The sequence below is a fragment of the Trematomus bernacchii genome, unplaced genomic scaffold, assembly GCF_902827165.1.
Source record: "Trematomus bernacchii unplaced genomic scaffold, fTreBer1.1, whole genome shotgun sequence".
Taxonomy (NCBI): domain Eukaryota; kingdom Metazoa; phylum Chordata; class Actinopteri; order Perciformes; family Nototheniidae; genus Trematomus; species Trematomus bernacchii.
The window spans coordinates 3,637,835-3,649,891 of record NW_022987973.1 but is presented as its reverse complement, the minus strand read 5'-3'; the positions used below and the strand labels follow the sequence as shown (position 1 = coordinate 3,649,891).

General features: G+C 42.8%; 1 protein-coding gene across 1 annotated transcript in view; it reads right to left on the bottom strand.

Moving 5' to 3' along the window:
* The window catches only part of LOC117471535 (frizzled-3-like), a 28,388-nt gene that overhangs the window by 1,794 nt on the left and 14,537 nt on the right, over positions 1-12,057 (bottom strand). The window contains exons 3-10 of the mRNA XM_034116625.1: positions 5,823-6,019; positions 4,847-5,149; positions 4,543-4,705; positions 3,943-4,242; positions 3,423-3,674; positions 1,297-1,445; positions 897-1,011; positions 197-360 (exon numbers count right to left, since the gene is read on the bottom strand). Of these exons, the coding sequence (XP_033972516.1) occupies positions 197-360; positions 897-1,011; positions 1,297-1,445; positions 3,423-3,674; positions 3,943-4,242; positions 4,543-4,705; positions 4,847-5,149; positions 5,823-6,019 (1,643 nt within the window). The remainder of the gene's footprint in view (positions 1-196; positions 361-896; positions 1,012-1,296; positions 1,446-3,422; positions 3,675-3,942; positions 4,243-4,542; positions 4,706-4,846; positions 5,150-5,822; positions 6,020-12,057) is intronic.

Genomic DNA, 12,057 nt, shown 5'->3' with positions numbered 1-12,057 from the left:
CTGAGAGAGAGAGAGAGAGAGCGAGAGAGCGAGAGAGCGAGAGAGCGAGAGAGAGAGAGAGAGCGAGAGAGAGCGAGAGAGCGAGAGAGAGAGAGAGCGAGAGAGCGAGAGAGAGAGAGAGAGAGAGAGAGAGACACTTAGTGTCATCTGAATCACAACTTCTGACGGACAGATGCTCATGGACTTCCTGCTCTACCTGTCGTCACGAGTGCGGCGCAGGCTGCCATGGTAACTGGTCTTGCTGTGGGCGCTGCTGGCTTTACTCCTGGTGGAGGTGGGGGGGCCGTGGTGAGTTCTGATTGGTTCGTCAAGGTCATCTAGGACAGCCAAGTGGGTGGAGGAGGCGTGGGTGGATGTGCCCTGCAGGAGGAGGGAAGGTCAGATAGATGTATAAACTACGGGCATTAAACTGAGTGTATGTTCTGTTAAATAATTTAAAGTTAGGCAACATACTGTTTTTAACATTCTGCTTTTCCTCATTCCATCTTTTAGATGAAAATACTATAACTAGTTCCAATGCAAGTTATGAACTGTACTACTACCAACACTATACTATGTATATCCCCCTGTGTGTGTAATGTGTGTAAACACCACAGAGTGCAGAAAGACATTTCCCTGTGAGGGATTAATAAAGTATGTCTTCTTCTTTTACATATAGTATGACCTTCTATCATGATTCTTTTGACATACTATACTATGACTTATTATTTTCCAAGCTGCGGGAACGACTCGCCATCTCTAACGCTGGCGGGTGTCGGACTGTGAGTTTAGGAAGCGCTTGATATGATATGTAGCAGTTTTTTCTATAAACGGAGCACACATTTGAAATGCTTTTTCGTAAAGATATACAGTGTTGAAGCTGTGTGAGGCAGATGATAGGGTCCGGACAGTCCTACCTGAGTGGAGGTCCCTCTGGACTTCCTCACGACGGGGGGGTGTGGTTCTCGCAGCAGAGACTGGGCAAAGTCTGGCTGCTCCTGCAGAACCTGACGGGACTCGTTCACCCCACTGCTGCAGAGAGAGGAGAGAGAGGAGAGGGAGAGGTTTACAAATATATAAAATGGGGGGCATGTGAGAGGGTTGGCACATATTCAATTACTACTGGTTGTTACAACTGCTGGTTATCAAAGAAACAAAGACAATAAAATGGAAGAACTTTTTTTTGTATCCGATAGCATATTCAGCACGTACTCTTTGTATCCTTAGAAATAAACTACCCTTATAAGAATAGGATTGAATTCATACAGACGTATACAACAAAGCAACAAAAGAAAATCATAGGATCTCTCTTCTTACTCTTTGCGCCGGCGTCCGTGCAGAAAGTTGGCCCATTCAAAACAGGTTTTCTTGCTTCCCACCCAGAAAGCAGAGGGGATCCCAACGACCAACATCATCAGATATTTAATCAGGAACAAAACCATGGCTGGCCGATTGGCTTTCTCCACCTGAATAGAGCAGAAATATGAAATATTAACGCCACATTTATGCAATAAAGAGGATCGAGGGTGTTATAAATACAGCCTGACATGGAAAGAGGAAGAGGAAATATTTTATTATTGCATTTTAGTTTTGATGTGAAGGACAATTTTCCTATAATATAGTAAAGATAAATGAAATGCTTAGGATGCCACTGAGAATACTTGCACATTAACAGAAAGTATTCAGCAGTGTTTTAAGCCTGGTCATGAATGATGGAAGAGGGGAGGTAATCCTAGAATAACTCAGCTGTTCAGCAGCTGAACTGCAGGACCCTCTATCGCCCACCAGAGGGCAGGAGAGCAGCAGCTGTGTAGACTGAGAGGTAAGAACTTACCTCTCTTTTTGGCTCTGGTTAACATAAAGCACATAAATAACAGTAACATGATAACTAAACATTTATGATAGAGATATATAAGTATATATATAAGGGAGTTGCAGACATGCTGCAGTACTTTAAAAAACAACAACTTAAGTCTACAAAACATTTTTTTACACTCAAAACATCTCCTAAAATAACTCTTCGCGAAGGAGGACTTTTGACAAAGAATAGCAGTGTTTTGCTTTTGACAGAACCAGGGGCCAGAAGAATTGGTCTGTAATAATTAGCTTCAGTCTGTCTCGCCCGTCTCAGATTAAATGTCTCGGGTTTAAATGACACACACAGACAAAAATGAAGTCACTTGAACTTGAACAATGACCCCAAAATCTTCAATTATCCAGAAGCATGCAATTTTACCCTTTACACATACACACATTTGCATGCAAATCCCCCCAGGGTAAAGCTCAAATAACGCATAGCAATATTGAAATTCCTGAACCACAATAGGGCGTATTCGTGAGCGCTCACACACACAGAGCTCTGGACACATACACTAACAAGTAACATAAGCACTTGCACCTGCCTCCACCCCCTCTCATAAATTCTGTCAGTCACAAATTAGCTGACACTTCTCTATTATGAAACCACTGTTACAGCACTCAGCAGAATGATAGAAACATAAACAAAGTTAGTTTTGATATCTTAAGATTAATGTGTGCCATTCTGTAGGATATTGCCTTCATGTTCTGCAGGGGAGTGTGTATGGGTCTGCATTGTGCACATTTATTCAGTTATTAATATAGCACCAGACTGCATAAAAGACCACACTCCCACTACTCTTTACAATTGCTACAAAGACGTTATAGAGTACAGGCAGCAGAGCATGACTGAGCAGGCCCTGAGAGAGACACACAGACACAGAGAGCGAGACAGAGAGAGTGGAGGGGGAGACAGGCTCAGAGAAAGGGGTAAGTGTGTGAGAACCACCAGAAGGAGTGAGAGACAAAGAGACAGAGAAACAGAGATGGTCGTTTTGTGTGGAATCTGTCCTGAGAGCTGTATTAGCCGAGCTAATGATGCATACTGCGCTCTGCTCCCTCCTCAAATACCTACTCAGAGACACACATGTTACACTGCCAGCTATCTCTCACCAACTCACTCAAACACACACTCAAACCCACACACAAACACACAAACACACACACACTGTGATGGCTTAGGGACATTATAGTAATAGTCCTGACGGGAAAAGAACATAAACAAGTCAGAGGTTAAAACAGCTTGGTCACACGTACAGAACCACTGCCGGTTTGAATGTGATCTAGATTTGCTGTGTTTTCCAGTTTTAGAACCCAATAAAGTGCTTTTTGTTTGTTTCCAGATCTCAGACTTTACTTAAATTCAATTACATACACAAAAGATTACCCTTTAAAAAAAGGTAATTGGTCCATTCTTGTATATGTGTCTGTGTATCCATAGCTTATTTAACTGGAGAACCATACATTTGTTAATTTCAATTACATATGTGTGATTGTGTGTGAGATAAAGAGACGCAGAATGAGAAGCATCACCACACAAACACTCTCTCCCCTCCCTCTCTCTCTCTCTCTCTCTCTCTCTCTACCTTGTATGGGCAGGGGATGTGATAGCTCTTGCAGTTTTCCTCCATCCATGTTTTCTCCCAAGTGCTCCGGTAGGTGTGTTCGTACAGGTAGCAGCCAATCACAGTCAACAAGGGGACCAGGTAGAGCACAGAGAACACTCCCATTCGGATCATGAACTTGACCAGTTTGGTCTGGTTCTCCTTCTCCAGAGGGATCTCCATACGCACCCGGTTCAGAGCCACAATGCCCACCAACAGGAGAGAGACTCCCACCTGAAGACAGAAAGATGGATGAGAAGTTAGACTCAGAAAGATTACAATTCATTATTTGTTTAAACGCATGGATGACTGACAAGCTAAGAGACTGTCAACCATCTAAACGGCCATTAACTAATCTCTCCGTCTCTTCATAACTCCAGCCAACAATACACTCTTGTTTCATTTGATCCACCCACCCACTCATCTGTTAACCCATCCATCCAACCTCCTCATCAGCTCTTTCATCCACCCACCCACTCATCTATCTTCTGACTGTACTCACCGCCACGTTGAGGCAGAGCGGAGCCAGAACAAACCACCTCAGGGCGTCCATGTCGTACAGCCCTATGAAACACACTCCACTGATTCCATCTCCTTCAATTTTGTTCAGGGCCAGCAGGGTGACAGTCAGGGCCCCTGGGAGGCCCCAGGCCACAGCATGGAAGATGAGGGCTTTCTTCTCAATGGCCTCGCTGCCCCATTTAGGCACAGCAGCCAGGAACCAAGTGATGGTCAGTATGACCCACCACACGCTGCCCGCCATGGTGAAGAAATATAGGACCATGAAGAACAGGGTGCATACCTGAGACATGGAGATATAACCTTTGATCAATAATGTGGGAGAGACAGCAAATCATTAGCTAAAGAATGTAATGTCTAAAAGGCATGTTACTGGGGTTTATGAGACATACATTTTGAGCTGCCACATGATAAAAAAAAAATTCGAATTGGTTTTATTCAACATTGCGGATGGCTTAAAATGTAAATAAATGATCAATACTTCAGCCACCCAACAGGCTTTTTGCTGTGGAGGCAACAACAATACCATGAGATGTGTGATGTTATTGTTGTGATACTGGAAGGAAATGAAGTAAACTCCCACCTTGTTGTGCGAGCCCTGGGTAATGGTTGAAGCTTTGAACTGGGACGGGCTGGCTGCGTTGCACGATACTCTGTCCTCCAACAGGAAGCCCAGAAAGAAAACCAGGGACACCATGACATAACACACAGCGTAGAAGATGATTGGCCGCTCAGGGTACCGAAACCTAATGAGGTAAAAAAAAAGGAAGAAAAGAAGAATAGAAAAAAAGTAAACAAATGTTTCTCTCTATTTACTTTAAGTGATATTTCAGTTGGGTCTTCTCAAATGTTGGAAGGGACATCATACAATAATCAGCCATTCACACCTGGTAACATCGATGAGGAACGTCAGGAAGGTGAAGAGCGTTGCGGCGAGACAGACAACAGACACGACTCCTATGAAGTAGCGCATGAAGTTCAGCTCCTTCTGGTTGAAGAACATCGAGGGGCACGGGCCAGAGCAGTCCTTCTTGCCCATGAAGGTGTAACCGAGGTCCGGTTCCATCTTGAGCTCCCGCGGGCACCAGAAGCCGTACTCTCTGGACACCGTCAGGGACGACTCGTCTGTGGGGTCAGAGTCTGTCTGCAGGTCCTCTACACGGGGATAGGGCTCGTCACAAGCTGGGAACCTGGAGAATAACAATTTGGTCAAATGATGAGACTATAAAACCTCTCAGTGTAACTAAATACAAATCCACAGTAGAAGAAACTACCTTATCCAGTGTGAAAAATGACCTGTGCAGTCCTGTCCAAATACATATTTAAAATACAACAAACAGAATAATATTACAAGCTGTATTATCAACAGGGTTGTACATTTATTTTTATGGCACATACACATTCTCAGAAAATGTAGTAATGTTATCTTCATCTAAAATTACCATTAAAAGGAATGGGAACAGATTTTTAATAAATAATAACAGGTAACTGTAACATGGTAAACAGCTAAAACATACAGGTTTACATGTCATCAGCCCTTAAGCATGTTCAATTAACTAGTAAATAAAAATAATAACCATTTGTGGACTTTAAAATGCTGCCCTTTCATTAACAATGTCCATACATTGTAGGTGTGTGACAGCACAGCCAGCCAGCTCCTTCATGCACCTTTAACTCACACACTCACTTGTATTCTGTAGATAAGCACATGTACATGGTATGATCACCTTACATTTTCATACAATGGTATACCTTTAAACTGGTATACCACTGCAACCATTAATTCAGATGCTTCAACACCTTGTTTGTGATGACACTGTTTATGTTTTCATGTCGTGAGTTATTTTAAAATGTAATACACACCTGTTGCACTCCATGTCATCTGGCCAGGCCACTCCGAATACCTCCATGAGTTTGTGGCACTCATCCTTGGCGCGCTGGCAGAGGGATCGACATGGCATGGACACCTGGCCGTACACGGTGCACACCGGAGCGTACAGCGCGCACAGGAACATCCGCAGGTCAGCACTACACACCAGGTTCACCATGGGATGGAACGGCTGTGGAAGAGACAAGAGACATTTCGTTTTTATTTAAGTGTACCTGCTGAGTGTGTGCACAAAATCATCACACAATTTCTCTCTGTCAATCCAATGTTTTATGCCAACATCAGCAGGAATCAGCCTGACAGGGTTGTTATTAAATCTGTCCTGCGTGGGGGAATGAAGGTTAAAGCGCTATCAGTGGCAAATATGAGAAGGCTCATATGTAACCTGAAATAGCCATCAAAGAGGATGGAGGGAGTGCCAGAAGGCGGGTAAATGTGTTCTAACTCCACTGCTGCAACTTATACTACTCAGTATACCATCAATATTAAGAGGCTCATGAAATATGTATAGCAGCCAGCAATCATATTAGCAAACATCCCTTTGAAGTAGGGGACAGCAAAGACAGACCTGCGAAGGTTGAGCCACAGTCAATACACTGAACAAACAAACAGCAGATTATAGATCCTGGTCTCTGTGGTGGCTCGCTGACCTTCAGGCTGACGACTCAAATCCACCAGAATAATTGACAAATTGTGAGGAGGACAAAAAGAACAATTAGGGTTTCCCCTTTACAACTACTGCTGACATACTGCTGGATTCAGTGTGAGCGTACATAAAAACACAAAGGCAATGGATCTATTGCCAAAGTGAGGCTAGTATTGTAACACCTATGTTCTGTTGATGAAGGTTAAACAGAACCTTAGCTGGTTGCTACTTCTGTTCATGCAGAGAGGTGAATTATTCATCAATTTGAGACCAAAAAACTGCCGTTCCATAGAAATGAAATTAGGACTTTAAATTGAAAATGCACAGTACAGCGCTTTCAAAAAATGTACCGCCATTTGTGAATGTGTTCACAGATTTAAAACCGTGTGAGTAGCTCTCTTTCCCTCAAGTCGCAACCTTGTTGTTGTTTTTGAGCTTCATATGAAAAGAGAACTACTATGTTTAAATGAGGACACCAATTACCGAGAGACAGAATTTGTAGATGCGAACTGCTTTGAACTTATTTAAAGGGACATTTATTCCATTAAGTCTTACTGAACTGCTCAGATTCACATATCAAACAAACATTTGATCTTTTGAGCTTTCGTACAAACCCAATATATTCAGCATATCTTCCTGATGTGCTCATAAATCAGAGACTGACAGCGACATTATGCACCCTGCACTGTTGGGGTAATGTGTGCAAAGTGACCTGCATCTATTCAGCTATTTAACAGTTCACATCATGGAGCTGCACTGAAGCGGAGTTTATCAATGCAGCTTTTACAAGAGAAATCAGAGCAGAACCATGACCGTGAGCAATGAATGGATCTGGAACAATGAGCAATGTGTGTTTCTGTGTGTGTGTATATACAATATGTGTACATAGGACACAAAACACTGCACTTACATTGATTGCTTGCCACAAAAGCTACTGTATGAGTGCATTTGTGCAAATACCCATGCTTCAGTGAATGTGTGTGTGTTTTAAGCATGTTTCTGTGTAGAGCCTGGCATTCTTGAGTGTGTTTTGATCGTTTTCAATCGCTGTGTTCTAGATCTGCGCATTGGAGAGATGGTCCACCAGTAAATGGGTGCAGCGGTGCATGAGCTGTGTGACATAGTTTTGAGTTCTGCACAGAAACACATGAAGGCATGAACACACACGCTCTGCTCTATTCAATAATTGATGCATTTATTACTCATGTGTTTCTCCTACTGTGTGAACACGGAAGCCTTACTATGTAGGGGCGGGAAGCACATGACATTAGTTTTGTCATCTAAACCTCATCCAGGTCCGTCATTTGAACTACAATGTTATATTACACATTCAGTACATTCATACATAAATACATAATTGTGTTTCTCTGTTAAATACTTACTGTTGACTGAGCATGCTCATTGGGATTATGTTTTGAGAATTATCCTGGTTTTGACCTATTTTGCGATATGGTGTTTAAATGGAAACCAGTTTATTCATATGGCTTCAAACATTGTTATATCAGTGTCCAGGCTTCTGTCTGGGTCTCATCTCATGCCCCTCAGTCAACAAAGAATATTCAGAAACCTGGATAACATCATTACTGTTAGGGAATCATTTGCTTAGGTATTCAACCTTCGACACAGTTCATAATGTTCTCCTCTCACTGTCTCCTTTCCCATGGCATAGGTCTACGGCCTTGGGTATTGCTGCTATCTCTCTTAAGGAGGGGCAGCTTGGGCGCATTGTTGTTGCCAGTCTATGACAGAGCACAAGCCGCCATGAGGTAGTTTACTGTTCAGGGACGTAGGCTCCCTGGCGCACATTCTTTCCTATGGACGAGAGCTCTAGATAGATTCAGGGTCCATCTTTGTTTAGTCTCGCTGATAAAGAATGTTGATTATTACACTCCGAACTAGTTAAAACCTTGAGCTACAGAAAGAGCTCTTCAGAATTGGTTTGGCAACCGCTGTGTCAACTCGTGACACACCACCTGTCTTGTGAATTCTCCGGCCGTAACTCCAAATAAACCGTCAGTGTTTGCCATCAAAGCTCCAGCTCTCCTCGTGTCTCTCTGAGTCCTGTTTCCAATTGCTTCAGAAGTTTCCCCCGCAATGACATGCCAAAGTATGTACAGTATCTATCCGAGTGTTCTAGGAAGCATACCTGGTTTTTGTAACCAGGATATTATATTTTTCAGAATCAGAATACGTTTATTCATCCCACAGAGGGGAAATGTACATATTTTCTTACACATACACAACAAGTAACAGGAATGTTCCATACAAACAATCAGATGCAGGATATTAGTGCACTGACTCACATGCACAGTCTTAAATTACAGTAAATAATAGTGGGAGAGTGGTGCTGCTTCCTAAAACTCTTATTCTTCATGTGTGTCTCAGTATACTGTATCTGATATAGATACAGTATACTGAGACACACATATATATATGAGGAGCTGTGAGCTCTGAGTGCTAACAGCTAACGGCTGTGTTGTTTTTCTGGGGTCCTCTGAAGATCACGTCACGGCTCCGCCTACACTGCGTTACTATAGATACTACCCCAGTTCCTAAACTGTAATGGAAATGCGCCATAAAGTGAGCAGTCCTAACGAGGCCCAGCCATACCGAGCGGGGCCGAGCGAGGCCGTGTAGTGGAAACGCGCCATAAGTGTGCAAGACTCTTATACTTGATCGTTTTGAGCATACGTACAAAAAAAAGGACCACTCCATTATGAAATATGTTATGTGTCCGATGCAAAGAGTTTTTAACATCAATTAGGAAGTCAAGGTCTTCAATTGTCCTCTCCAAAACAAATATGGGCATCATCACTGTGAGGAACTGTCCGCCTCTCTCACTCATACTTCTGCTCTGAGCCTGAGGCTACACTTAACTGAGTGCTAGTTGCTTTCTGCATGAGTGTGTCCCACTGCACAGCAGAATGAAGCCTTTCTTTACGTCTCCTCATACTACAGCGGATATGTGTGAGTCCCACTTTGTGTGTCCCCATTCTGCCCATTTCTCATGCGCGTGTGGTGTTACACGCTTGTGCATGTGTGTGTGTCACTGTTCTTGAATTCTCGGCATGTCCTAGTTATCATGTTTTCTGGTGTGTGAGTGTGTAAAGCTTGTGTGCGTGCACAAGTCAATGCATGTGTGCAGATATCCGTGTGCAATTATTCTTACGGTCAGGGCAATTGCACCCCATCTCCCACCACAAAGAGAATATTGATATTAAGTGGCCTAACTGTGCCACCCAACAGCAGAGGAGGGGGAGGTAATCAGATTTCCATGGAGTAAGACAAGAGTGAATGGTCAGGCATTTTGTGGTCAGTTGTGATGGAAGAGAAGGGAAAGGAAAGCAGTAAAGCCCTGAGGTTGCAGACTGTTCCTAAAGGATGGGAAGATGTAGAAGAAATAAAAAGGGATAGGGACAGCGTTTCCGCCAGGGGGGCGTGTTCCTGTGACGGAAAGTGTACTGCCAGCGAGCCTTGACGGGGGGTGCTAGTGGAGAACGCGCGTGAACTGCGAGCGCCGGAGCCTTGCAGCGGCGAAACTGAGGCTCCGTGGTAAACTGTGGTAACATGAAGAGCCGTTTGGGAGCCGGCTCTTCTTAGTGAGCCGAGCCAAATGATCCGGCTCACTAAAAAGAGCTGGAATTCCCATCACTAATACGTAAAGAGATAGTATCTATAAAGGGACAGCTCAATTCAAAATTCAAGTCACGTGACACGACGTGACGTCACCCTCCCCTACTCTCGGGGTGGACGCCCTCTCAGCCCTGGTCTGGCGGAAACACTGGATAGGGAGAATCCTCTTCCTGCAATAGATCTCTCTCTCGGTTTGTCTTTTGTTCCTTCCTTCAAAGTGGAGTAGACTGAATCCACATAAGAGTAGACACATTGCTTCCTGTCATTCCAGACAAAAGGTAAACACAACATATTTTTCTGGTAGGCACAATTTGATCTCAACAAATATAAAACCAACCAGATCCACAGTACACCTACACGGTGGAGCCGCAGTATACCAGCACATAGCTATGATGTTTGGCCAAATGGAACCTCTGTGTTTGTTTGTTGTGTGTTTTAATGAAATACAAGTGATTAATGAGATAGCTGCAATATTTGAATGTGGCATGTTTAAACCACACATATTAACTGAGCAGATTAATTTCCTGGGAAACATGTAATTTACCACAAGCAAAACATCATTCCACTCGGCAACTGTGAGAACCATTTCAGAAAACATTTTATCCTTCACAAATGCATCCTTCATTAGAGCCCTTATTGAAGCATGAGTGCTATTGATTCCACTGCTGCTGCTGCTGCGGAAAACATGCATCATGAATTAGGCCATCCCAAAGGGTATAATGGGGGATGTTGTCTTCAATTATATCAAGTCATACTCCCAGTATCCACCATATTTAATAAAAGCCTATTATTTGCACCTATTGTTCTTTACAATTGAAAAAAATAGGACATATTTTCCAATACATTTAAAAGAAAGAAAGGGGGGCACAGAGTAAATAAAACACCATGTTGTTTCTCCAGCTACAGTCCTTTCCGTTCGACACTTATTAATAAAATATCAGATTGCTCAAACCACAGACGTATGTCACGAATAGAACAAATGACAGCTGGGCAACAGACAATCCAAGATGAAAATGAAATCCTAAATTGAATGTAAGATGCATTTGTGCTGCATGTGAGTTTGTGATTCGGACAGGCAATTGTGAGCACTCGGAATAAGAAGCAGGGTGGGTTTTTTGACACAGAGGAAAATGAAAAAAAAAGCCCCTGACTGGCCCACCTCTTGTTCAATAGAGGGATTACGTTTCTTTCTCTTTACTCCCTCTCTCCAAAGAAACCCAGGGGAGGGAGAGAAAAAGAAATAGGAGGAGAAAAAAAAATGCTAAGTAAAATACGAACAAAGAAAAACGGAAAGAAAGAGACGGATAGAAAGGATCCTCTGATTAACAGTCACTTAATGCAAGCAATCATGCTTTTGACAAACTGCTGTAAAATTAATAGCAGCAAAAAAGCAGCGCATAGCACATTCAAAAGTATAGAGATGTTGCAGCTTTTTCTGGTTTAATAAAGTGTCCTTTTAAGTTGGTGTAAGTTAAGCTAGTTATGGTGACAATGCAACAGATCAGTAAATAACAGCTTTAATGTTGGAAGATACTGACCGGCAACAGCTGTGGCTACTTTTTTCCTACTCAACTTAAATAATCAGTCGGCAGTTCTGCCATGAATCTTAACTAAATTGGCGAAAGAACAAAATACATTAATGTCAAAGCCAAAATAATTGTTTTTACTGCTCCAGTTATTTTGTTTGCTTTCCTTCTTTCGCTCACTCCTCAAAAAAGCTATAATTACAAAACAGTAAAATGTTCATCTTGTTTCAAGCATATTACGTTTCTGTGATGCGTGCGTTTAGCCAGTGGGTTGTTTAGCCGGTGCGTGCGTGCGTGCGTGCTTGTGTGGTTTTGAGCTTAGAACGGTTGTAGAAAATCCAGTTAGCCAACTATGCTGAAACTCATACACCGACATTTCCAAATGTATGAGGTGGAGGAGGAGGA